General features: G+C 40.7%; 1 protein-coding gene across 2 annotated transcripts in view; it reads left to right on the top strand.

Annotated features, from left to right (window-relative positions):
* Positions 1-20,160, top strand: part of mta1 (metastasis associated 1) — a 42,178-nt gene that overhangs the window by 2,792 nt on the left and 19,226 nt on the right. For both annotated transcript variants that reach the window (XM_071498101.1, XM_071498102.1), the window contains 2 exons: positions 8,204-8,271; positions 12,094-12,187. In XM_071498101.1, the coding sequence (XP_071354202.1) occupies positions 8,204-8,271; positions 12,094-12,187 (162 nt within the window). The remainder of the gene's footprint in view (positions 1-8,203; positions 8,272-12,093; positions 12,188-20,160) is intronic.

Below are 20,160 nucleotides of genomic sequence, written 5' to 3'. Positions count from 1 at the left end.
TAAAAATGACTCTCTCATCAGACAGTGAGAAAAGAAAAAGTTTTGTTAAGATCTGGATTTCAACACTTTAGAGGATAGATTCACAATATTTCAAGTCTGTCTTAAAACAATAGTCTAGTGCCCCTATGAACACTGAAACAGTTATTGCTTGCTGGAATCATTCACAGTCCACAGTCATTGTTTGTGCAAAAATGTAGCCCTAAGTTTATCTGAAGCTAAATCAGGCTTTATGAGGCATTCAGACTTAAGTCAGGCTTCTCTGATGCCAAACCACCTCACAAGGGTTTATGGTACTGTAAGACAGGATTTAATGAACTGGATGATCCTGAGGTAAATGGAGAGTTCGCATAATCTAACAGGAATGTAAAATTGCGTGTATATGTTATACAATGCCTTGTGTTGCGTTGCAGCAAAAGTTAAGCTAGGTTTAACTTTTTTGCTGGATGACCCTGTATGTTGTTGTTTTTTTTTTGTGTAATCGCCAGAGCTCCCTACATTGGCACCTCAGCAGCACCAGTGGACTGCCCCATTCAAAGGAATCCCCTTAGTTTTGGTGTGGCTTTGCTGAGCTGCAGTGGAGGGATTTTTATATTAAAAAGGCTGTAACTTTGGAAGAGCTACTTTTGAGACACTGGTGAAGCCTTTTACTAGCTTCAGATAAACTTTCTAATGTGGTTGTAAGCAGAACGAGCACTGTGGATTTTGTTCCCCATCACTTACATTGAAAGCTCGTTGGGAAAGGATCTCTCAATAGCCAGTAGGGATGTCACCAGAACTGAGACTTGGGTTCCAGGTTGATGCCAAAATCCTGACGGTACTTGTTTTTGTAGGTACCGTTGATGTTGGCACTGAAGGTGTGATTCTTCCAGGACTGATGAGGGCAGTATAATAAAGCCCCTTTTACACTGGTCAAACACTGAAGAGAGGAAGAAGGCAGGCAGAGTAAACAAATGTTCATGTCCTGAAATGTTACCGTTATTGTTTCGAATTGCTGGCATTTGTTGTAGCAACGCTCCACACACAATGTCCACAAAGGTTAACGTTATCTTGTTTCGGATAACATAGTGGCAGCTCTTAAAGTGAGCTGGGTGCCCACAACATCAGTAGGCTACCGACGTCACTGTTCAGGCTGTCAGAATATAACGCTGATTTTTTAAATGAATATTTTCACACCACTGGTCTGCCACTTAGTCAATTTAAAGTGCTGCTTGCTCACTGACTATATAGAGGTGTTTGCATGTGCGTGTGTTTGCACTCGGTGTGCAGCAGCCTCCTTTTTTTCTGTTTTCTGCTTTGGTATTGGGAGTGGTGGAATTTCATAGGTATTGGTGCTGACTACCAAATCTCTGGTATCATGTCATCCATCATAGCTAGTATAGATAGGAGCATCTATTACAGCAAGTGTGTTATAAGACTGACTTGAGACTTTGTGGACATACCCTTTTAAATTAATACTTGTACTGAGGCTGTTGGAGTGTGAAAACTCTTGTGCTGAATCTGCTAAATGTGCTGTAGTGTTTACTAACTTAAAAAGTGACAAACTTTGGTGTCAGGACCCATATTTCTCTTGGCTGGTGACTGGTGAGGATTTTCCCCATGCTGCCAGTTATGATTCAGAACCTGCCTAAAGGTGTTGTTGTGTTTACTACTCTACAAACTGACTAACTTACAAACTTTGACAGTGCCCACACATTGCTTGGCTGGTTGCTGGTGTTAATTGCCCACGCTGGCAGTTGCCTCTCTCACAGATCGAGTGGGTGTACTCGCAGAGTGAAGATCTGAGGCTTGTTTCGCTGCCATCCTGCCAAATACAGGATGGTCAGTCGAGCAGATATGCGACAGCCATTAGATTAATTCAACAGAGTGTCTCTATCATCATATTTGTTTAGAGGCCAAACTGCACAGTGCACATACATCTATACACAATGAACAGGATTTGCTATGGGCTAGCTGCCCTGTGACATCTTTGTAGGACCACAGTTAATTGGAATTCAAAATGTGGTCATCTAAACTGCTCTAAAATCATTTCAAATAAAACCTGCACACGTCTTCTGATTAATCACATTTAAATAAGAACAAACTGCAGTAATTGCTGCAGTGAAAGTTGCAGGATAGATGTGAGATGGGGGTTAAAATGCTAATACTTTCTGTTAGATCAAATCCCTCTCTACTTAAACATTAAACATACAAACTCTCATTTATTTTGATATTGAATGTGGATTTTCCCTCAGGTCAGAGGAGAATTGCAGAGCACTAAGTGTCTGAAAAGTAGATGTTCACTCTCCTCACAATAACGAGGAATTGGATGGGTGGATGGATGGGTGGCTGGATAGATGGATAGATAGAAATCTCACCCTCTACAGATGTGAGCAGCTGTGCCCAGGTGTAATTAGTGAAAGTAAGTTATATCAGAGTCTGAAAAAGAGGTGCAGATTGATTCAAAAGATTGAATTACCTTCCTTTACTATAGAAACCTCCACCTGAGCCATAACCTATTCCATGGTTGCTGCTCAGGATGACAGACACACCTCTCACTGTGGGTATATATGAGTATGCATGAGTAAGCATTAGTGAAGACGCACATGGTTAATGTGGGCGGATGTTCACATTCTCCTTATCCTGCCTCTCCGTCCCCCTCAATGCTCTAGCCCAGCCCTGTTCATTACTATATATATATATCGTATACTGTTTATAGACACCACCTCTGTACTTACTATGGCTGCGTTAGGAGCCTCAGGAGTTTTTGAATCCCAAATGAACAGTGTCTGTGTATTGAAAATTAAGTGCATAAAATTCGGACTGAAAATTCTGATTAGAATTTAAATTCTGTAGTGTAAAACTGTATTTTATTTAGATGAAAGTCTTGTACAACAGTTTGTATAAGGATGTCTTTGAATAATGGAAGTTTGTGTTTAATTTGTTGAGGTTTTTGTTACAAAAAGCGCTTTTATCATGAAAATGAGGCATCCTGAAAATGTTTCTGTACTAGTAACACAATCTGGGTAATATATTGGCAGCTTTATGAAAACACCCCAGACCGCAACCCTTTCTTGGTTTGATTCTGCTAGGTCGTCTGCTACCTGTCTTTAGCACTGGGTGTACTCCCATTAGGTTTTATTACTGCCATACTGCATATTGCATGGCAGCAAGGCCAAGGAAAACTGCTTTACTGAAGCCAGCAGCAGACACTGTTGATTCTCTATCAGGTGATCACCAAATGTTGGTAGAGAGTCTGACCGACTGCTGTAGCAGAGGATACACTGACGTGCTGCAAATAACAATTATTTTCATTATCAAGGTTTTCTGTGTAAGATGAAGTACACTAATACACAGGTTCACAAACTTTTTATTTGTGACAGTGCATGCTCCAAACCCATCATCACAGGTTGCAAACATCTGAACTGTCAACAGTTCGAACCAAAAAATGATGCTCACTCCTCAAATTCTTTTATTTGAATGGTTTTGAGAGTCATGAAGAGGTAGCTTTGAGAAGAGTCAGAAAAAAATTAATTATTTTGTGTATCTTGTGACTGCTTATGGGGGCCCTGTCTGATAGGTTAGTTTAGTCCAGACTCTAAATTCATCTTCAGACAGCTTGCAAGTTTTGACAGAGGCAATACATTTTCCGAGCTGAGACATATAAAAATGTGTGTTTTAACAGCCCCCGCTGTTTTTCAGGTAGGCAGAGGTGGCAAGTATTGTTTTCTGTACTGAATATGAAGACTGTGGCAAAACACTGGTCTGGTTTTTCAAAGTTGTCTCTGTAATGTTGATCTTTTTAAACATTTTATGAAATGTTGACACTTGGATTATCCTAAATTGAGAAGTCAACACACATAACACGGCAAACTAACCAATGCATGTACCAGGGCTGTTTCACTGACAAGCTAAGTGGCTAAGCTGGGAATCTATGACTATGACAACCACCAGTTATCTTCTTGATTCATCATTTTGCCTATAAAATGGTGAAAAGTGCCTGCTATTTCCCAAAACCCAAGATGATTTGGTCAGATTGCTACTTTCAGTTGACCAACGCTCCAAAACCCCAAAATACTCGGTTCACAATCATCCATGACAAAGAAAAGCAGCAAATTGTCACATTTTGTCACATTTTCAAAATCTTTGATGAGCAAATATTTGGAGCTCTTTCTTGAAAAATGATTAAAAAGACTAATCAATTATCAAATTAGTTGCAGATTAATTTTCTGGTTGGTATGATTTTCCAATTAGTCCTCCACTTTGATGTTGATTAGTCTACCTTTTTTATGGTTTCATTTCAGATTTTTGCCTTCATTTGAAGTGTCCTACTCATTCGCCTACATAAATCTCTATCAGGCTGTGCACTTATCTGTGTGTCTGATAGCCTCCAGTCTCCCCCTCTCCGTCCATACTCAGACTCCATCAGTTAACTCATGTTTTCCCTCTCTCATCACTGCGTCTCCCTGACTGTCTGTCTCTCTCTGGCCTGGTTTGAGTCAGCCCAGCAGACTCTCTCTTTTGGGGCTCAGTAACATGCCTTGATTGGCTCGCACTAAATTCGTCTGCACTGTGACATCATAGGCGTCGGAGCCAACCGATTGGCTGACGCCGGGAGAGCGGGGGATGGAGAGTGTGAGGGTGGGTGGGTGGATGGAGGGGGGGGGGGTTATACGCGAGTTGAGGCGGCGGGAGGGCTGATGGGAAATGGAGAGACTGAGTGACGCTGCTCAGTGCCTACAGGCCCTCTCTTCTCTCTCTGTTGCTCTCATTTTGAGTTCCTCTCCAGCTTGCTCTCCACCAGGCTTCGGCTCCTCACATGGTGGAAACTCCAACACTCAAACATCCCACTTTTGACTGTCACTTAACCGTTTTCTTCCCACTTTTTCTTCCCGGAGGGGACATGGGTTTAACGTTAGTGATTCCATTTTTGGTAACTTCAGTTCCCAATGCCAGGAAAAAGGAAGACGGTGATCTGTGCCCAATATCTCACCTTCACAGTGATTCTAAATGTACTGGGAGACGTGCCGTCACCAGCGCCCAGAAAAAAGTGTCTTAATGAGTGGCGGCAATTCACACCCGACACCACACCAAAACTGAATGTTCGACATGTGGTTCAGCTTCGGTTTGAAATGGTCATGACGCATTTTGGCTCCCGATTAATGGGTCCCTCAGAAACTGGCAACCGTTGAAGGCCCCAGTTAAGCGTCAACATGTCTCTTCGTGGTTTGTCATGAGACCTGTCCCTGTTTTTGAGCTTTTTGATCCGGGCTTCTTCTGAACGTTGACAGTTTTAATTTATGTCTCCAGGGAGTGTTTTCTTTTCTAGCAGCCATCCCAGGTACAGTACATGCAATCCTGTTAATGCTGAATTAAAGCTCAGGCTATTTTTATAATCAATTAATCATTTAAGCCATTTATCATGCAAATATTGTGCTGGTTTCAGCTTCAGCTTCACCTGACATCCTTCCCTTGTGTCTGTTTTAAGACAAAATAAGGGAAAAAAAGTTGCAGATTAATTATCTGGTGATTGACTAATCAATTGATCGAGTAACTGTTTAGCTGTAATCAAGTTTGTTGCTTGTGGATGCCACAACCATGCTCACTAAGATGATGGAGTCTGTCTCATTTTCCCAGTCCACCCTTTACAGCCAGTCTGGCGATCACTAGTCACAGGCCCATTTCTCTGACCTCTGACCTCCAGGCTGCTGCCTCCTCCTTTGCGTGTTAGAAAACGAGCAAGTCAAGTGTCTTGTCTTCATTTTCTGTCTCAGCGCAGCTCAATTTCAAGTTGGCCTATTTGATATTCAGCAGCAGGACGAAGATGTCACAGTTGCAGTGGAGTCTAGTAACAAGCTGTTACAGGGTGACGAGTGGATAGGCACGATGTGACGATCTCTCCTCGTCTTGTAGTGATGTTGAGTACTGAATGTGTTACTGCGTTTGCCAGAGGAAGCTGTCACAGAAATTACACTGTTACATGCTTTCTGAACTGCTGCCGCTGCTTTGGTTAACCCACAAAAGGAAGTGTGAAGTTCTTACATCTTTATACACATGATCGTTCAGTGAATACAAAATATTTAGGAATTATTTCATTGAATTTTCTTTATACTACGTCTACTTAGCTAATTCAATCCTTGGAACATCAGCAGGTCTTGCAGTATTTAAAAGCATTGAATTCAGGGCCTTAGAAGGTCTTAAAAAGTATTGAATCTAATTTAATAGACACGCACATTAGTTAAAACATTTTCTATTTGTGTTTAGGCATGAAAAAAGTGAACTGGATTGTGTCTGTGGCAGGCAGATGAGTTATAATTTGTTTTGTCATGTCATATATTATTATGAGTTATTATTTGTAGTATTATTATTACAGCTAGTCACATTAAGTAAGGAGGTCGTCAACTTATAAATGGCAACTGTCCCCACTGGGACACAGCTTTTAAATGTCAGTCTATCTGGTATTGAGAAAGTCTTAAAAAGTCTTGAATTGAACTATGTGAACACTGCAGAAATCCTGAATCTAGATATTTTACATGTTCAGTATCATTTAGAAAGCTGTAGAGAAGGGGTGTGGACCTGTTCTTCAGTAGAAGTCAAAGCTGTGCCCCTCACTCACCGCCTCATCTTGGTGGCTGCTTTGCATTATGATCTGTTGCACATCACTGTGGATGGAGAATAGTTTATCTGCCTCTTCTGTCTCTGAGATACTGGAATTCTCATTGTTTGACTTCTGTGCAGAATGTTTATGTCAGCAGACGTAATGCTTACTTCTAATTGCTCAGATGTGAAAGTAATTCAACTAGAAAACTGTAGCGTATTTGTTAAAACTTATTAGCATTTTTGTTTTAAAAGAACTTGACTATTAATTTCTGTTAATTGAACAAACAATTAATTGAATAATCATTTCAGCTCTATTTTTGTCTTACTGTTTTTATATTCCACTGGACTTTTTTAACTAGTCAAGACTGGTGACATGTAGACGTAGAAACGTCTGTCTGGAGACTAGAGATGAAATGATTTGTTGATAAATGAATTTGCTGACCAACACAAAATGTATACTTTATTAATCAGTGAAGAGTTACAGTCAGTTTTCAAGGATTATGCTAAACTCTCTCTGGGTCTAATTTCTCCAATCTTATATATTATTCCAGTATGTAACAGTGTCTATATTCTGGAGCTATCTGTGCCAAAACCACTCCAAAAATACATACATGACAGATAGATGTTTTAGTGATGTTTGACAAAGTGTTTGTTGGTGGATTTTTCCTTTAACTCTGGCAGTAATAGAAGTGCAGGATAGATTTGCAGATCCGGGCTGTGCTAACATGATGGGTGCATGCCTAAACCAGTTAGTGTTGGACACAGGAGGTTCAGGAAATAAACATGAGTCAGTTGTGTATCATGGTTATGCTGGTGGAATTTCGGCCGATCTTTGGCTTAGTCGGTCAAGAAGATGGGGGGCCTGCAGGAGTGTGGGGGATGGGAGGGGGAAAGGTTCAGGGTGAAGGGAGGATAGCTCCGGCTCCAGGCAGCCTACCAAGTGTGGGGTATAATCTGACAGCACTCAGCCAAGACACATGCAGGGCTAAGACCAGGCACCCTACCAAGACTGGGGCCTGTGGGGATATCCTGGTGAGAGCTAAGCCTCCAATGGGCCTGGAGCAGTGCCAGGAGCCACACACACACACACACACACACACACACACACACACACACACACACACACACACACACACAAAAGCATAGTAAAACCACACATGCGTGGTAGAGCTAGTGCAGTCTCTCATACACACCCGTACAAATGCAAACACACCGTGCACGCAAACAACACAACGCGGGTGGGGTCGGGGGGGCTGGGGGGTAATGAACAGAGAAATAAAATAAGACAAAGAAAGCATGAGGGCTAGGGAAATACAAGGCAGCACTCTGAATGGCAGTGTGTGTGCGTGCGTGCGTGCGTGCATATTGGTCAGACCTCTCAACTACAGCTGGATCTCCTGTGTAAGAAATTAGCCTCATCGAGTTAATTCAACATTTTGTGTATGTCTGCGTTGCACTTTTCCTGTTGACTGATTAAGTTGTCATAGTGTGGTCCAACTGGAAATCACCCTAAACATTTGGATGACCTTGCAATGCTTGACTGACAATTGTTTTCCTTTCTCTTTCCATTCTCCCCTCGCTCTTTCTCTTCCTCCTCCTCCTCCTCCTTCGTGCTGTTCCTCTGCAGATTATGTTTATTTTGAGAACTCGTCCAGTAACCCATTGCTGATCAGGAGGATAGAGGAGTTGAACAAGGTGAGTGTGTGTGAGTGTGTGTGAGTGTGTGTGAGTGTGTGTGTGTGTGTGTGTGTGTGTGTGTGTGTGTGTGTGTGTGTGTGTGTGTGTGTGTCTGAGGTTGAGTTTGTATCCCTGAATGCAGCCCAGGTCCTGACTGCTGTACATCACATTTCATGTCTCTTTTTATTTGATCATTTCAGTAATTTCTAAGCAAAAATGCCAAACAGTTGCAACGTCCTGCTTCTCTAAAGTGAGGATGTAATGCTTTTCTTTGTCATATATGCCATTAAGCTCAGTCTGTTGGGGTTTTACTATTTGTCTGACAAAACAAGACATTTGAAGATGTCGGTTTGGGCTGTGGGAAATTATAACAGGGAATTTTTCAGTATTTCTTGACATTGACAAAACAAAGTGATCTATCAAGGAAATAAATGGCAAAAATGAAAGTCATTATTTGCAGCTTTGGAAACTATAAATTTACTTTTGTGTCTCATTGTTGCCAAGACTGTATCCAACTTTTGTGAGGATTTGTTGTTTTCCTGTGTTTTAAATCACTGTATATTGAATATCTTTGGATTTTGAGCTGTTGTTTGAACAAAACAGACATTAGAAGATGTCACCAGGAAACAATTAGAGTTGCAATGAACTGAGCCTGCAACTATTTTGTTCATCAATTAATTTTTCAAGTCATTTTTCAAGCAAAAATACTAAAACAGCCTGTGTTTCATCTTTTCTTTGAGTAAATTCTTTCAGTAAATGGGACATCATTTGGTTTTAGACAGATGGTCTGGATTAAAAAAAAAACAAAAACAAATTCAAGATGTCACCTAACAAAATTATTAAACTTTATGGATAAAGTCATCATAAAGCCAGCACTGAATTGTTGCTATACCAATATAATGATAATAGTTGTGGATAATGATGTTGTAACATGCCATTTTAAATGTATGAAATGTGTGGCTCAAATGAAATATCTTTATTGCTGCAGTAAATATCATATTGTATTATCATGGCACAGGTATGATGAAAATGTTGCTGTGGAAGGTGATTGGGTAAATCCCAGCCTGCCTCCTCGTACATTGTTCAGTCAAAGAAGCAGAAAAAGAGTCCTGTCCCTGTAGACTAGTTACAGGTGCCTGCTGTCTGTCGTCTGTCCCAGGCCTGTGCTGGATAATATGGAGGCTGTTTAATGTGATTGACACAAAGCTCAGAGTTAGCCCTCTGTTCTGCCTGTCACTGTCACTCTCTCGGCTCCTCTGGGATTTTTGAATTTCTCTTCCATAAGGTTTGAGATACATTTCTAGAAAGTATAGAATAGTGTGGGGAAAATCTTTGACAACCACCAGCTGCTCAAAACTATTCAGAAACAGAAAATTAAGAGTTTGGCTGAATTGACTTTGCAAAACAGCCTGTGTGTGTAATGCTAAGCAGTCTAAATTATATAACAGTGACTTGGAAATAAGTGTCGCTCATAGAAAATTTATCAACAGCCACATGCTTACAGTACACTGGACCTTGTTAAATTCCTATGATCATACCTTTACCTTCTCATTGTTTTCGTTAAACCATGCTCACCTCATCTTCCTGCCTGTATGTTTCTTGGCCCTTTCTAGCTTCTCTCATCATCTTCTGTCACACTTTGCTTCATTTGGGCTGCAGTTATGTTTGCAGTTTTAATTTGGATACATATATCAATATTTTTGAATTTGTAATGCTCTTGCTGGCAGCTGCAGCTAGTGGCGGCTGTGTAACATTATCTTAGATGCAACTGACATTATACATTAATAAGATATTTATAATTAGTCTAATTGGCTGGTATTTCTGGTGCAGAGTAGTGAGGGTAGCAACATTTAATCAGTTAGTCCACTAATCGAGGACATCCCTAATGCCGACCCAGGAGTACTCAGTAGTTATTACTACATTATAACATAAGTACTCAGAGGTCATTGCTACAGTATTACGTGAATGCTCAGTACTCATTACTCAGACCACACCTATCTTAGGGCCTTCATCTTGATCTCAACTGTACACCTGTAAAGTTTTGTGACTGCACCTTGTTTGGTTGTCATTAAGAAAAATTCATAGTCCACAGACACACATACGCCTGCTGAAGTACTCAGAACCACCTCTGTGGTAGTTCCTGCTACAGTAGGTGTCTCCAGAACCACATTTAGCTATGATCACACACACACACGCACACACACAGACTTACAAGGTGGGAACAATACCAGCCATGCTGTTGCAGCTGGTAACCTATGAAGGTCTCAAATATTTTTTTCCGAGCCTGCCATATGCAGTAGTTTTAGTGATACAAATGTTTGTGTATAGGATTTTAGCAAAAAACTGAAAACTAGAAAATCTCCTGTACTATTATTCCAGACCCCTGGCCTTATGTTAAATTCATATGTGGACCTTTTAAATAGTAAGTTATTTTTAATTGGTTAATCCATCTATCAATCCATCCTTTTTCTGCATTTCCAGGTCTAGGTCGTGCTTAATTAATGATATTATTAGAAATTACTGTTACACACTGCTGGGACGTGCTGTCAAAAATGTGATATAAATGTCAGTGTTAACTCTAGGCCTTATCATCCCTCTTACTCTTCAATGATATCCTTCAGGCTTTGGCTGCTATGACCATGAAACAGGTATTAAGTTGCATTTAACTTTGTAGACGCAGCAGAAACCTGGTAGTGCTTCTTCATTCTGCTACATTTAAGATATACTTTCATGCATTTCGATGACAGTAGATATGTTTGCCTTTTCTTTGTTTTTCTTCCACCCACAATTCATGGTGCTGCCTGTTTACCCTTGTCACTTTCTTTCTTATTATCCTCTGTTATGATCTGCTTCACTTGGCCTGTAGAGCAAGTAAGGTTTAAAGTTTTAACAAGCACGCACAAGGAAATTCTTAAGAATCTTAGCTTTGGTTGCATCTGTACTTGTCTAAATATGTCAGTGTGTGTTGTCCCACAAACCAGCAAAATCTAAACAAAAAAAAATGTGAATAAAGGTCATTGTGTAGGTCCACATTTCATTAAAAACAAGCTTCATTTGTAAAGAAAAGTTTTATAGTTTGCTCTCTAAAACAATCATAAATGAGCAAATTAACTTTTTCCAAATATGGAACTGTGGGAAATTGGATTTTAATTATTTGATGACTGGTGCAGTAGCAAGCCTCAAATAAACATCTGCAGAATGTGAAGAAATATGATGTGTTCACTCTGTTTGCCTCTCCATCATCTCTCCATCCATCTTCTTCTCACGTTATACCTCACTGGATGGATTCATGACAGAGTTCCTAATCGAATATGCTCGGCCTGTAATAGGGTACAAATGTGATTGTCAATGATATTTAACCCTTTAAAGAATCCCAGTTTATCAATATTGTCATTTGTGTTATCCCATTTTCTTTCATGTGTATAATATTACAAAGCGGTACAAGCTACAAATCAATTTCTAAATGAGCCTTATTGCTTTTGAAGTTGAAGTGATTCTACCTAGAGTGGTCCTTTCTTCTTTTTCAGGTGGTATTCAATAAAACATTGTCACGCAGCTCCTAATTTAAAAACACTGTTGTATCAACATGCAAGTGTAGTATTACTAGGAAGAAACAAATCTTGGGATTGCACAGACAACCCCCAACACGCCTTTCCTGTCCTGATAACTGCGACACTTAGTGATTTTGTTGAAGTGCTGTAGTCTCACACTGCCTTTTCAGCCAAAGTTAAAAAACTAGCCTCATCTATGGGTTTTTTTGTGTGTGTGTATGTGTGTGTGGGTGCTCTGTGTGCGGCACCACTTGTTGCCGTGGTAACGCCGATTGTCTCTGGTTTGCAGACAGCCAATGGAAACGTGGAGGCCAAAGTGGTGTGTTTTTACCGACGTAGGGACATCTCCAGCACACTCATCGCCCTGGCAGACAAACATGCAAGTGAGTGACCGACCATAAACCACCCAGCAAACATCAGGCATGAAAAACACACTAGAAAACAACCCTCTGCATTTATTTTCCACTGCAAAGTTGTAGTGCCTTCACATCCAATTGAAGAAGATTCCCCAGAACTGAAAAAATACAACTCTATTTGTTACGAGGTTTGATTGTGTGGCTTGTTTGCGCAGCAGATTTTATCAAGGGGTGATACAAAATTGAATTGAGTTCGTGAGCTGTTGCTGAGCTGAGAGAAACAGTCCAGACTGCAGCCCCTCCTCTGATTTCAGACAGCGTTCGATCTGCTGGATGAATCCATATGATAGAACCTGCGTGTGCCTGTGCACGTGTGCTCTTCCTGTTTAAGCGTGGGCGTGGAGCATGTACTTGAATGTGGTGCTGTTCTCAAGAGCTTGGAGCAAGCTATCTGGAACAGCTGGCAGACTTTGGATGGGCTCGAGCAGCATTGTGTGGCCTTGTATAATGTTCCGGGTACCAGGATGTTTTTCAGGGAGAAAGACAGTGAAACAATTGTTTAAAACGTGGTGATAGGAAAGAAAGAAAGAAAGAAACACAGAGGCCAAGACGGTCTGTGATGGTTAGCAGTGAAAGAAGAAGGGCGGAAGAAGACTGACTTGCAGGTAACCAAAGCGTGTCACTTGAAGGCCAGAGCCACTCTTCTCTGTCCGGATGGCGCCCCAGTGGTCAGTTGGAAATTATGCCTTCAGGGCACTGATCCAGAGTGCCTGAATTCAAAGAGCAAAGAAGCAGGGAGGGATGTTGTGATTTATTCCCACTGTAGGGAATTATCTTTTTCTTGAACATGACAAGAAGTCGCGTCTTTGACCGTTTAAAAAGTGTCTGACACTGACTTCTGCCTGACACTTCTTCTCATCTGAAATTTGTTCAGGTGGATGGATTGTAAACCTTGTCTGCTAACAAGACATGCAGTAGATGTTGATATAGATTCTGAAATGAATGTATGTCAGTTGAGGATTTATATAAACTGCATTTTTTATTTGAAATACGACCTGGCTGTAGGCGGAATTCGTTCTTGTGGTTTAACTGCTGATTGTCTACACCCTGCTCCGTCCTTAGAATAATATTAGTGGGAAAATACCACCGCCCACTACACACATGCTGGCAGATTAATTTAGTCATCCTCACCAGTCATTTTTAATTTTTTTTTTTTTTTTTTTTTAAATCTTGAAATGCAAAGAAGGAAGAGGAGAGAAAAGATAACAACCTTTGAGTGAATCCTGTCTTTGATAATGCTCCATCCTTTCCACTTTTCAAAGTCTCTTGTGTGCACGTGTAGGACTGAAAAGAATAAATATTGGGTGTATTTAAATGTGTTGGGCGACCTCTTACGTGTGTTAGGCATAGAATGTTTTCAGATCATTTGCAGACATTTTCGCTCACGAAGGAAAAACGTGAGTCAGTTCAAAACTAAAGGATTGTATAGGTGGATATTTTTGCTGGAGGCTATGATGAGGCATTATTCAGTTTGAGATTCATTCAAACATCACTTTTAAACTTAAAAGCTAACACAGTTGTCTGAAATACTTTATGTAGTGGGATTAAAGGTCTGGGTATTGTTTAAAAGGAAGCAGCTTGAATGAAGTGTCTTGTGACCACGTCTAAAGTATTTCATAGCTGCTCTGAAAGGCCACATGAGGTGGTTTGAAAATAAGTGTCATCATGGAGAAGGGCAAGACGCAGTGAATAGTATGTGAGAATAATGCTGCTCACTTTCAAGCAGTCTCTTCTGAAAGGCATTTATGGTTTTGCACTGAGTGGTACACACAAAAAGTAGCCGCGCTCAAGAGAGCAGTTTAAACCCGGCACTCCTTTTTCACTGCACACCTAGCGTTGCTGTGTGAATTTCGGTTTTAGAAAGTTACAAATATTGTCGAATGTAAACACCTCATTTGAAGCGTACCAATGTCTTTTTAACACTGAACACGTCAAGTTCTGTGACTTTTGTACTTTGTTACATGGTGAGTGTCAAAAGACCACACATGCAAGAGAAAAAAGGCCAAGGTCTGTGTGCAAAAACACTAATTTGAGTACACAGTGACATGATGGAGTGGCCTGTGTGTGTTCCACATCTGGTCTGAGATGACCTGTATGTCTCTTTGTGGTGCAGCATGAGTAATGTCAACAGCAGTGGCAGTCACAGTTTGTTTTTTTTTTGTTTTTTGTTTTTTTTTTTTAAGTGTAGGTTAATCCTGCTCTCCTACCTGTGCACATGCTGTCAGGAGTTGACCCACAACTTGGCACTTGTACATGAAATGTATTTTAACCATATAGAAAAACCAGAAAGCAAACAAAAAGTGATCCGCATAATAAAATCAAATAAATTGGTGTAAAAAAAAATAGAGATTTTAGCACATTCTGGTGTAAGTCACACCAGCAGTCATACCCGTGTTAGTGTTGTCAGACTCAAAGGAAACGCTGCCATCATATAGTTCAAGCTAGCAGCCACTAAACTTTGACTGGGTGTGGTAGGCTAAATGTTGGCTCTCAGGGTGTGAAAGTGTGTGTGTGTGTGTTTTTGACTCTTAACAGCAGAGTCCACAGAGGTGGCCTGAAGGGGGGTGGGGGGTGTTATCCGTGGCAGCAGAGAATTGTTTGTTCTGTTGGACCACACAGCATCAGTTTCCCAGTGTGTGTGTCCCTTTAAGAAAGTCTGTGATTATTTTTCAGCAGTGTTTGTCTGCGTTCATACACATGCTGCTTCATCCGCACAGGACTTTTTTTTTCTTTGGTTTGTTTGGTGAAAGCATGATGAAGCATTGTGACTTTTTCAACCATCAACAAAAATTTAAAGACAAAACACCTTTGAATGTTTCTTTTTTGGTGTGTGTCCATTTTCCAGCTGCATGTTAAGTGTTAATTAAACATGAATATTTCAGTTGTAACCAAGGATGCATAAAGCGCAGATGTAACAAACGCAGTGTCATCATAACAGTATTGGCACAACGACAGATGTAGCAGGGCATTGTGTCTGAACCTGGAGTTATGTTTGTTTGGCTGTTCCTTTGCAGGCCTCTCAGCTTTGGCTGGGCTCTACCAGCTGCAGTTTGGTAAGGGGCTTCCAGACATTTGCAATATGTAAAAAATGCATGGCAGGAATGGCTGCACACCGCATGGGTGTGGGCTGTATCCTGTCTGCGTCTCTGTAGCTGCAGCCTCACTGTATGTGCCTTTTTTTGTGTGTGTGTGCGTGTAGATGAGTTCCTATATGCATGATGGACTTGAGTTCTTAGCTCTGGGCCCTGTCACAGCAATTGCTGGAGGGGTACGTTTAATTCAGTTTCGTTATGGATCAGTGGAGAATGGCAGTCGTGTGTGTGTGTGTGTGTGTGTGTGTGTGTATGAGACTGTGTGTCTTAATGTGTCTCTGCTGTGAGTCATTGATCAAATATTTTGCTTGCAGAGATTCTGAGCACTCCCTCAATGGGGCCTCCAACTTGAGCATTAGCCCCTCCCCTGTGAGTGAAGCGGCCTCCTGAGTGGTCAGCTTCTGTTGCGGACTTGGCATTTTACCTCCCAGGCCCCTCCCTTCAGACATTTGAATTTGCCATGACTCAAACCTTTTTCTATTTTTGAAATGTGGCTCCTAGCTCCCAGAAACAATGGACAACAACGGTCGTCAGTGAACTGATGCACAGACGTAGAACCAGTTCAACTGAAGTCAAGCTGATTGTGGGTTAAGTCCTCTGTATTACAGCCTGGGCCCAAAATTGGACCATAAACCTCTCTCACATCCCTTTTTTCGGATTGTCGCTCTAGATTTGAATTCATTCGCAGCACAGGAGTCCCTACATGGAAACAACCCCTCATCCTGCCAGTAGAAGCCATGTTGTACCACTCGAGTTACACACCCGCTCTCTATTTGACAGGAGTCATGACATTATTTGATAAAGATAAAAGTAAATAGGTCTTACAGTGAGAGAATACATTTCTAATTTACATCCCAGGCTGCAGAGCTTTATGAAATGCAGCCTTGTTAGCTGCAGTGTGACAACAGCATCCTCACCTCATGACTCCTCATGTCACCTCATGTGTCATTGTCTCTGTTGTGGAGCATATGGAGATGTCATGTTGTTGTTAATACATGTGAAGCAGCTAATTGATTACTTTTTAGCTTTAGGAAAATTGAGCTATTATGTTTGTCAGGGAGGAAGGGGGGGGGGGGGGGGGAATTATTCCCAAAAAAAACCTTTTATGTGCTGCATTTGTTGTTTGCAAACAATATGAAAAATATGCTAAAATAATATCCTTAAGTGTACAAACAGTGTGTTCAGCAATGAAGCAGTTTTTTGCCTTTCAGCTCTTAAACTAAACTGCTGTTGCTTTTAGTGACTAGCCAACTTTCTCACAGTTTTAACTAAGATCACATGCACTTAAGAAACCAGGTTACTTGGAGGAATCAATAAATCTGACACTGAACTCTAACACTGGATAATGTGGCATTTAAGCACTTACAATGTAGCACTGAACATGCTTTTAGTTATTTGTTTAAAAGGCACACATTCCCACTTTTGAATGACATCTACCTCTTTCTGCTTGGTGGTTTGAATACAGTTAAAGTAAAATGGGAAAAGGTGTCTGCCAAGTGAATGTAATGTAATGTCCTTGGTCTTTGTCCGCCTCATACACCATTTTAGAATGCTTCTTAGAAACCAAGTTAGGTGTCCTTACCCCACATCAGGGGCACTTGGATTCTTGTTTACATTTAGGGTAGGGTAGTATTCAGTGAGTTCAGGAGGAGGCTTTTTTATGTGTGGGGAAAATATCCCTTGTGATGTCAAGAAAGTTGTCTCAGCTTGGGACTGTAGTCCACAAATTTTTAATGGAAAGGTTTGGAATTTGAAAGACTTTTGCCAGACAGGAAGCGTCTGATAAAGACAATATTTAATTGTGTCATAGGATATATAGGATCCAGCATTTTGCTGCTTGACTCATGATTTTGATCATAAAAAAAAAAGAAAAAGAAAATCTGTCTTTTGTGAGTTCCTGCATTTTATGAAAGCACAGTACTGAATCACTGGAGTGCTCTAGTAGGTGCATGTAAACTGACATACAGAGCTGTGCAAAGGTTGTGCAAAGTGAGGAAGCTTTTAGAAATAATGCCTGAATAGGTTTTAAAGTACAGTTGGAAAGAAAAACAAAACAAAGCTGAATCAAATCAGTGTTCATTGTGACCACCTTTGACTTGAATACAGCACCAGTTCTCCTCAGAATACCTGCACAGAGTTTCTCAGTGTACTTTCAGCGGGTAGACTGTCTTTAGCATCTTTGAGAACTTGCCTCAGTTCTCTAAGTTCCTCTGTGTTTTCTGTCTCCTCATGTGATCCCAGACTGACTCCATGATGTTGAGATTAAGGCTCTGTGGGGGTCAGACCATCTGTTGCAAGACTCCTTGTTCCTCTTGTCTTTGTAGATGACTCTTTAACTCCGGTAGTATGTTTGGACTTGTTGTCATGCTGCAGAATGAATTTGGGACTGATCAGATGCTTCCCCGATGGTACTGATGATGGATTAGAGTCTAGACATCTAAAGTGCCTAAAATGTTTGCACAGTGCTGTATATTTGAGTGTAATAATCCATCTGTCTGGAGGAAAGCTCATTCCCTGAGAAACACGGTGCACCTTATTCAAACAGTACGTGTAACTCAAAAAAAGATGTGTAGGTTGTTCATAAAGTTCATAATTTTTGTATCAAGGGAAGAGTATGCAATATCAGCCACGGCTTCAGTCTACAGTTTTAATCAGTGCTTGAATCTGTTTTTGACAGTGACTCATTTTGTGAGTGGGGAGGGACTTTACTGTTTATTTATCTTAACTTAAAGAGCCAAAAAAAAGATCAGTCAAGCCACATTAACCCAAACAATGTGATACTGTTAATGCAGAAATACTTAATGAATTTGCTTATGGTGCCTTTGATTGCGCAACTACTAATATACTGTAGGTGTTTATATTCCCAGATCCCCAGACGGGCTGCACTACTGACCGCTGAAATTTCAAATTACTAAACTTTACTCTACTTAAACTTTATACTGTTTTACCTTTAGGTATAATTTTTTACCACCACTTTGATAACTGAACAACATGCTGAGTAGCTCTGCAGTTCCAGCCCCAGGACAAAACCCTGATGCAGCCTTCAGTGAATGCAGACTAGACTTGAGGTCCCATTGTAGCCATAGTAAAACAGACACAGAAAATGATCAGCACCACAACACTACATTGTCCCGATGAACTGTTGTTGTTTTCTCCTGACTATGCCGGCCTTGTTCTGTCTCTTGTTTGGAATGTGCTGAGAATGAAGAACAATGTTCACGATGCACTTATGTGAGGTGGAATGACATTAAAATTTAAATCCTTTTTTTTTTCTTTTTTTTTTTTTCTCAAACTAATCCTTGACTTTGCAAACATGTAGTCTAGCCTGCAGATCTGAAGACCCAATCACCTTATTTTATTTAATATGGGAGCTGGAGCTCAGCAGTATTGACAAAAGTGTATCCCAGTATTGGTTATGTAGTGATGACTGTAGATGATTTCATATATTGGTGGATAATTTAGTCACTGACAAGAAGTGTTGCTCATCACTTCACCATAATGCAGCCTTTAAGACCACGTTAAGACTCTTTAAGTTATGTCAAAGTGTTACCAAACTCACACCACAGAATTGATTTTACATTGATTGATCTTCAGTGAATAAAAACAGTTTAGACCAGGGATTTTTAAGAAGAAGCTACATGTCTGTATCCGTCTGTTCCTGCCTCCTGCCCCTCCACCACCACATAAACACACACTGTATCATAGAGGTGCAGTCAGTTTGTTACGGCAATAACGCTCTGCTGCGCTCTCCTCACCTCCTCGTGTCACCCTCAGGCCCGTTCTCTCCACTGCTGTCCTCTCAGCCCAGTAAGGCGACCTATTCATCAATAATTGATAATTGGCAGGGACAGGTGAGATGGAGAGGCAATTTGTAGAGAGTATGGTGTGGGTGCACTGCCAGGAGATTGGCTCAGAGGAGGAAAGGAGAAGGACTGAGGTTGGGGAGTTGACTTGCTACTCAGGGACACAGCCAGAGGCCAGCTGGAAGGGCCAGCCTGCTGACGGACCACTACATAATCCTGCTTGTGTGCATGTGTGTCACCAGTATAAACGCACATGCAATAGATGTCACATATTTAGAATAGACATTATTTAAGTTTTTAAGCCCTCAACAGAACATGTGCCTTGTTTTTTTTAGTTTTTTTTTATTTTTATGAAAGAACACCTCACTCATATGGTCATTCAGAGGCTCAGTGTAATAAAGAGGAAGCACCTGTCACTGCCTGAAAAAAAAGTGTGCCTCATTACATTTTTATGAAATCTAAAATTAGGCTTCAGGTACAATGAGCAGAGGTGATACATCACACGCAGAAGGCCACATATTTAATGAGTGAGCCAATTATTTGAATTTTCATCTAGTCTTTGTTGTCATTTCCTGTCAAATCTTTACTATTGGCTCTTCGATAAAGACATTAATGCCCTAGTCTTGTAACTATATAAAAAATGAGATGAGATGTGTCAGTATCTGTCGGATTTAGCTCAACAGATGAGTGACTGACTGATCACATTAGCACTGACGCAATTAGTCAATCAATTAGCGGATGGAAAGAAAATGAATCTGCAGCTATTTTGATAATCGATTTATTGTTTCAGCCACTTTATAAGCGAACATGTCAAACATTTGCTGGTTGCAGCTTCTCAAATGTGAGAATTTTCTTTGACACATGGTGGTTTATGGAATATCTTTGAATCTTTGACTAATAGACAAACAAATCAATCACCTTGGCCTGTGGGAAGTTTCAGTGGGTGTTTTTACCCACTTGTTGACATTTCATAGACTGAGTGAAAGACTAAATGGAGTAAAAGACTAAACTAAACTTGATTAATTGAGATAATTGGCAGATTAAT

The sequence above is a fragment of the Trachinotus anak genome, unplaced genomic scaffold (assembly GCF_046630095.1).
Source record: "Trachinotus anak isolate AG129_WGS33_773 ecotype Australia unplaced genomic scaffold, CSIRO_AGI_Tana_v1 ptg000015l, whole genome shotgun sequence".
Lineage (NCBI taxonomy): Eukaryota > Metazoa > Chordata > Actinopteri > Carangiformes > Carangidae > Trachinotus > Trachinotus anak.
This window is presented reverse-complemented; position numbering and strand designations above follow the sequence as displayed.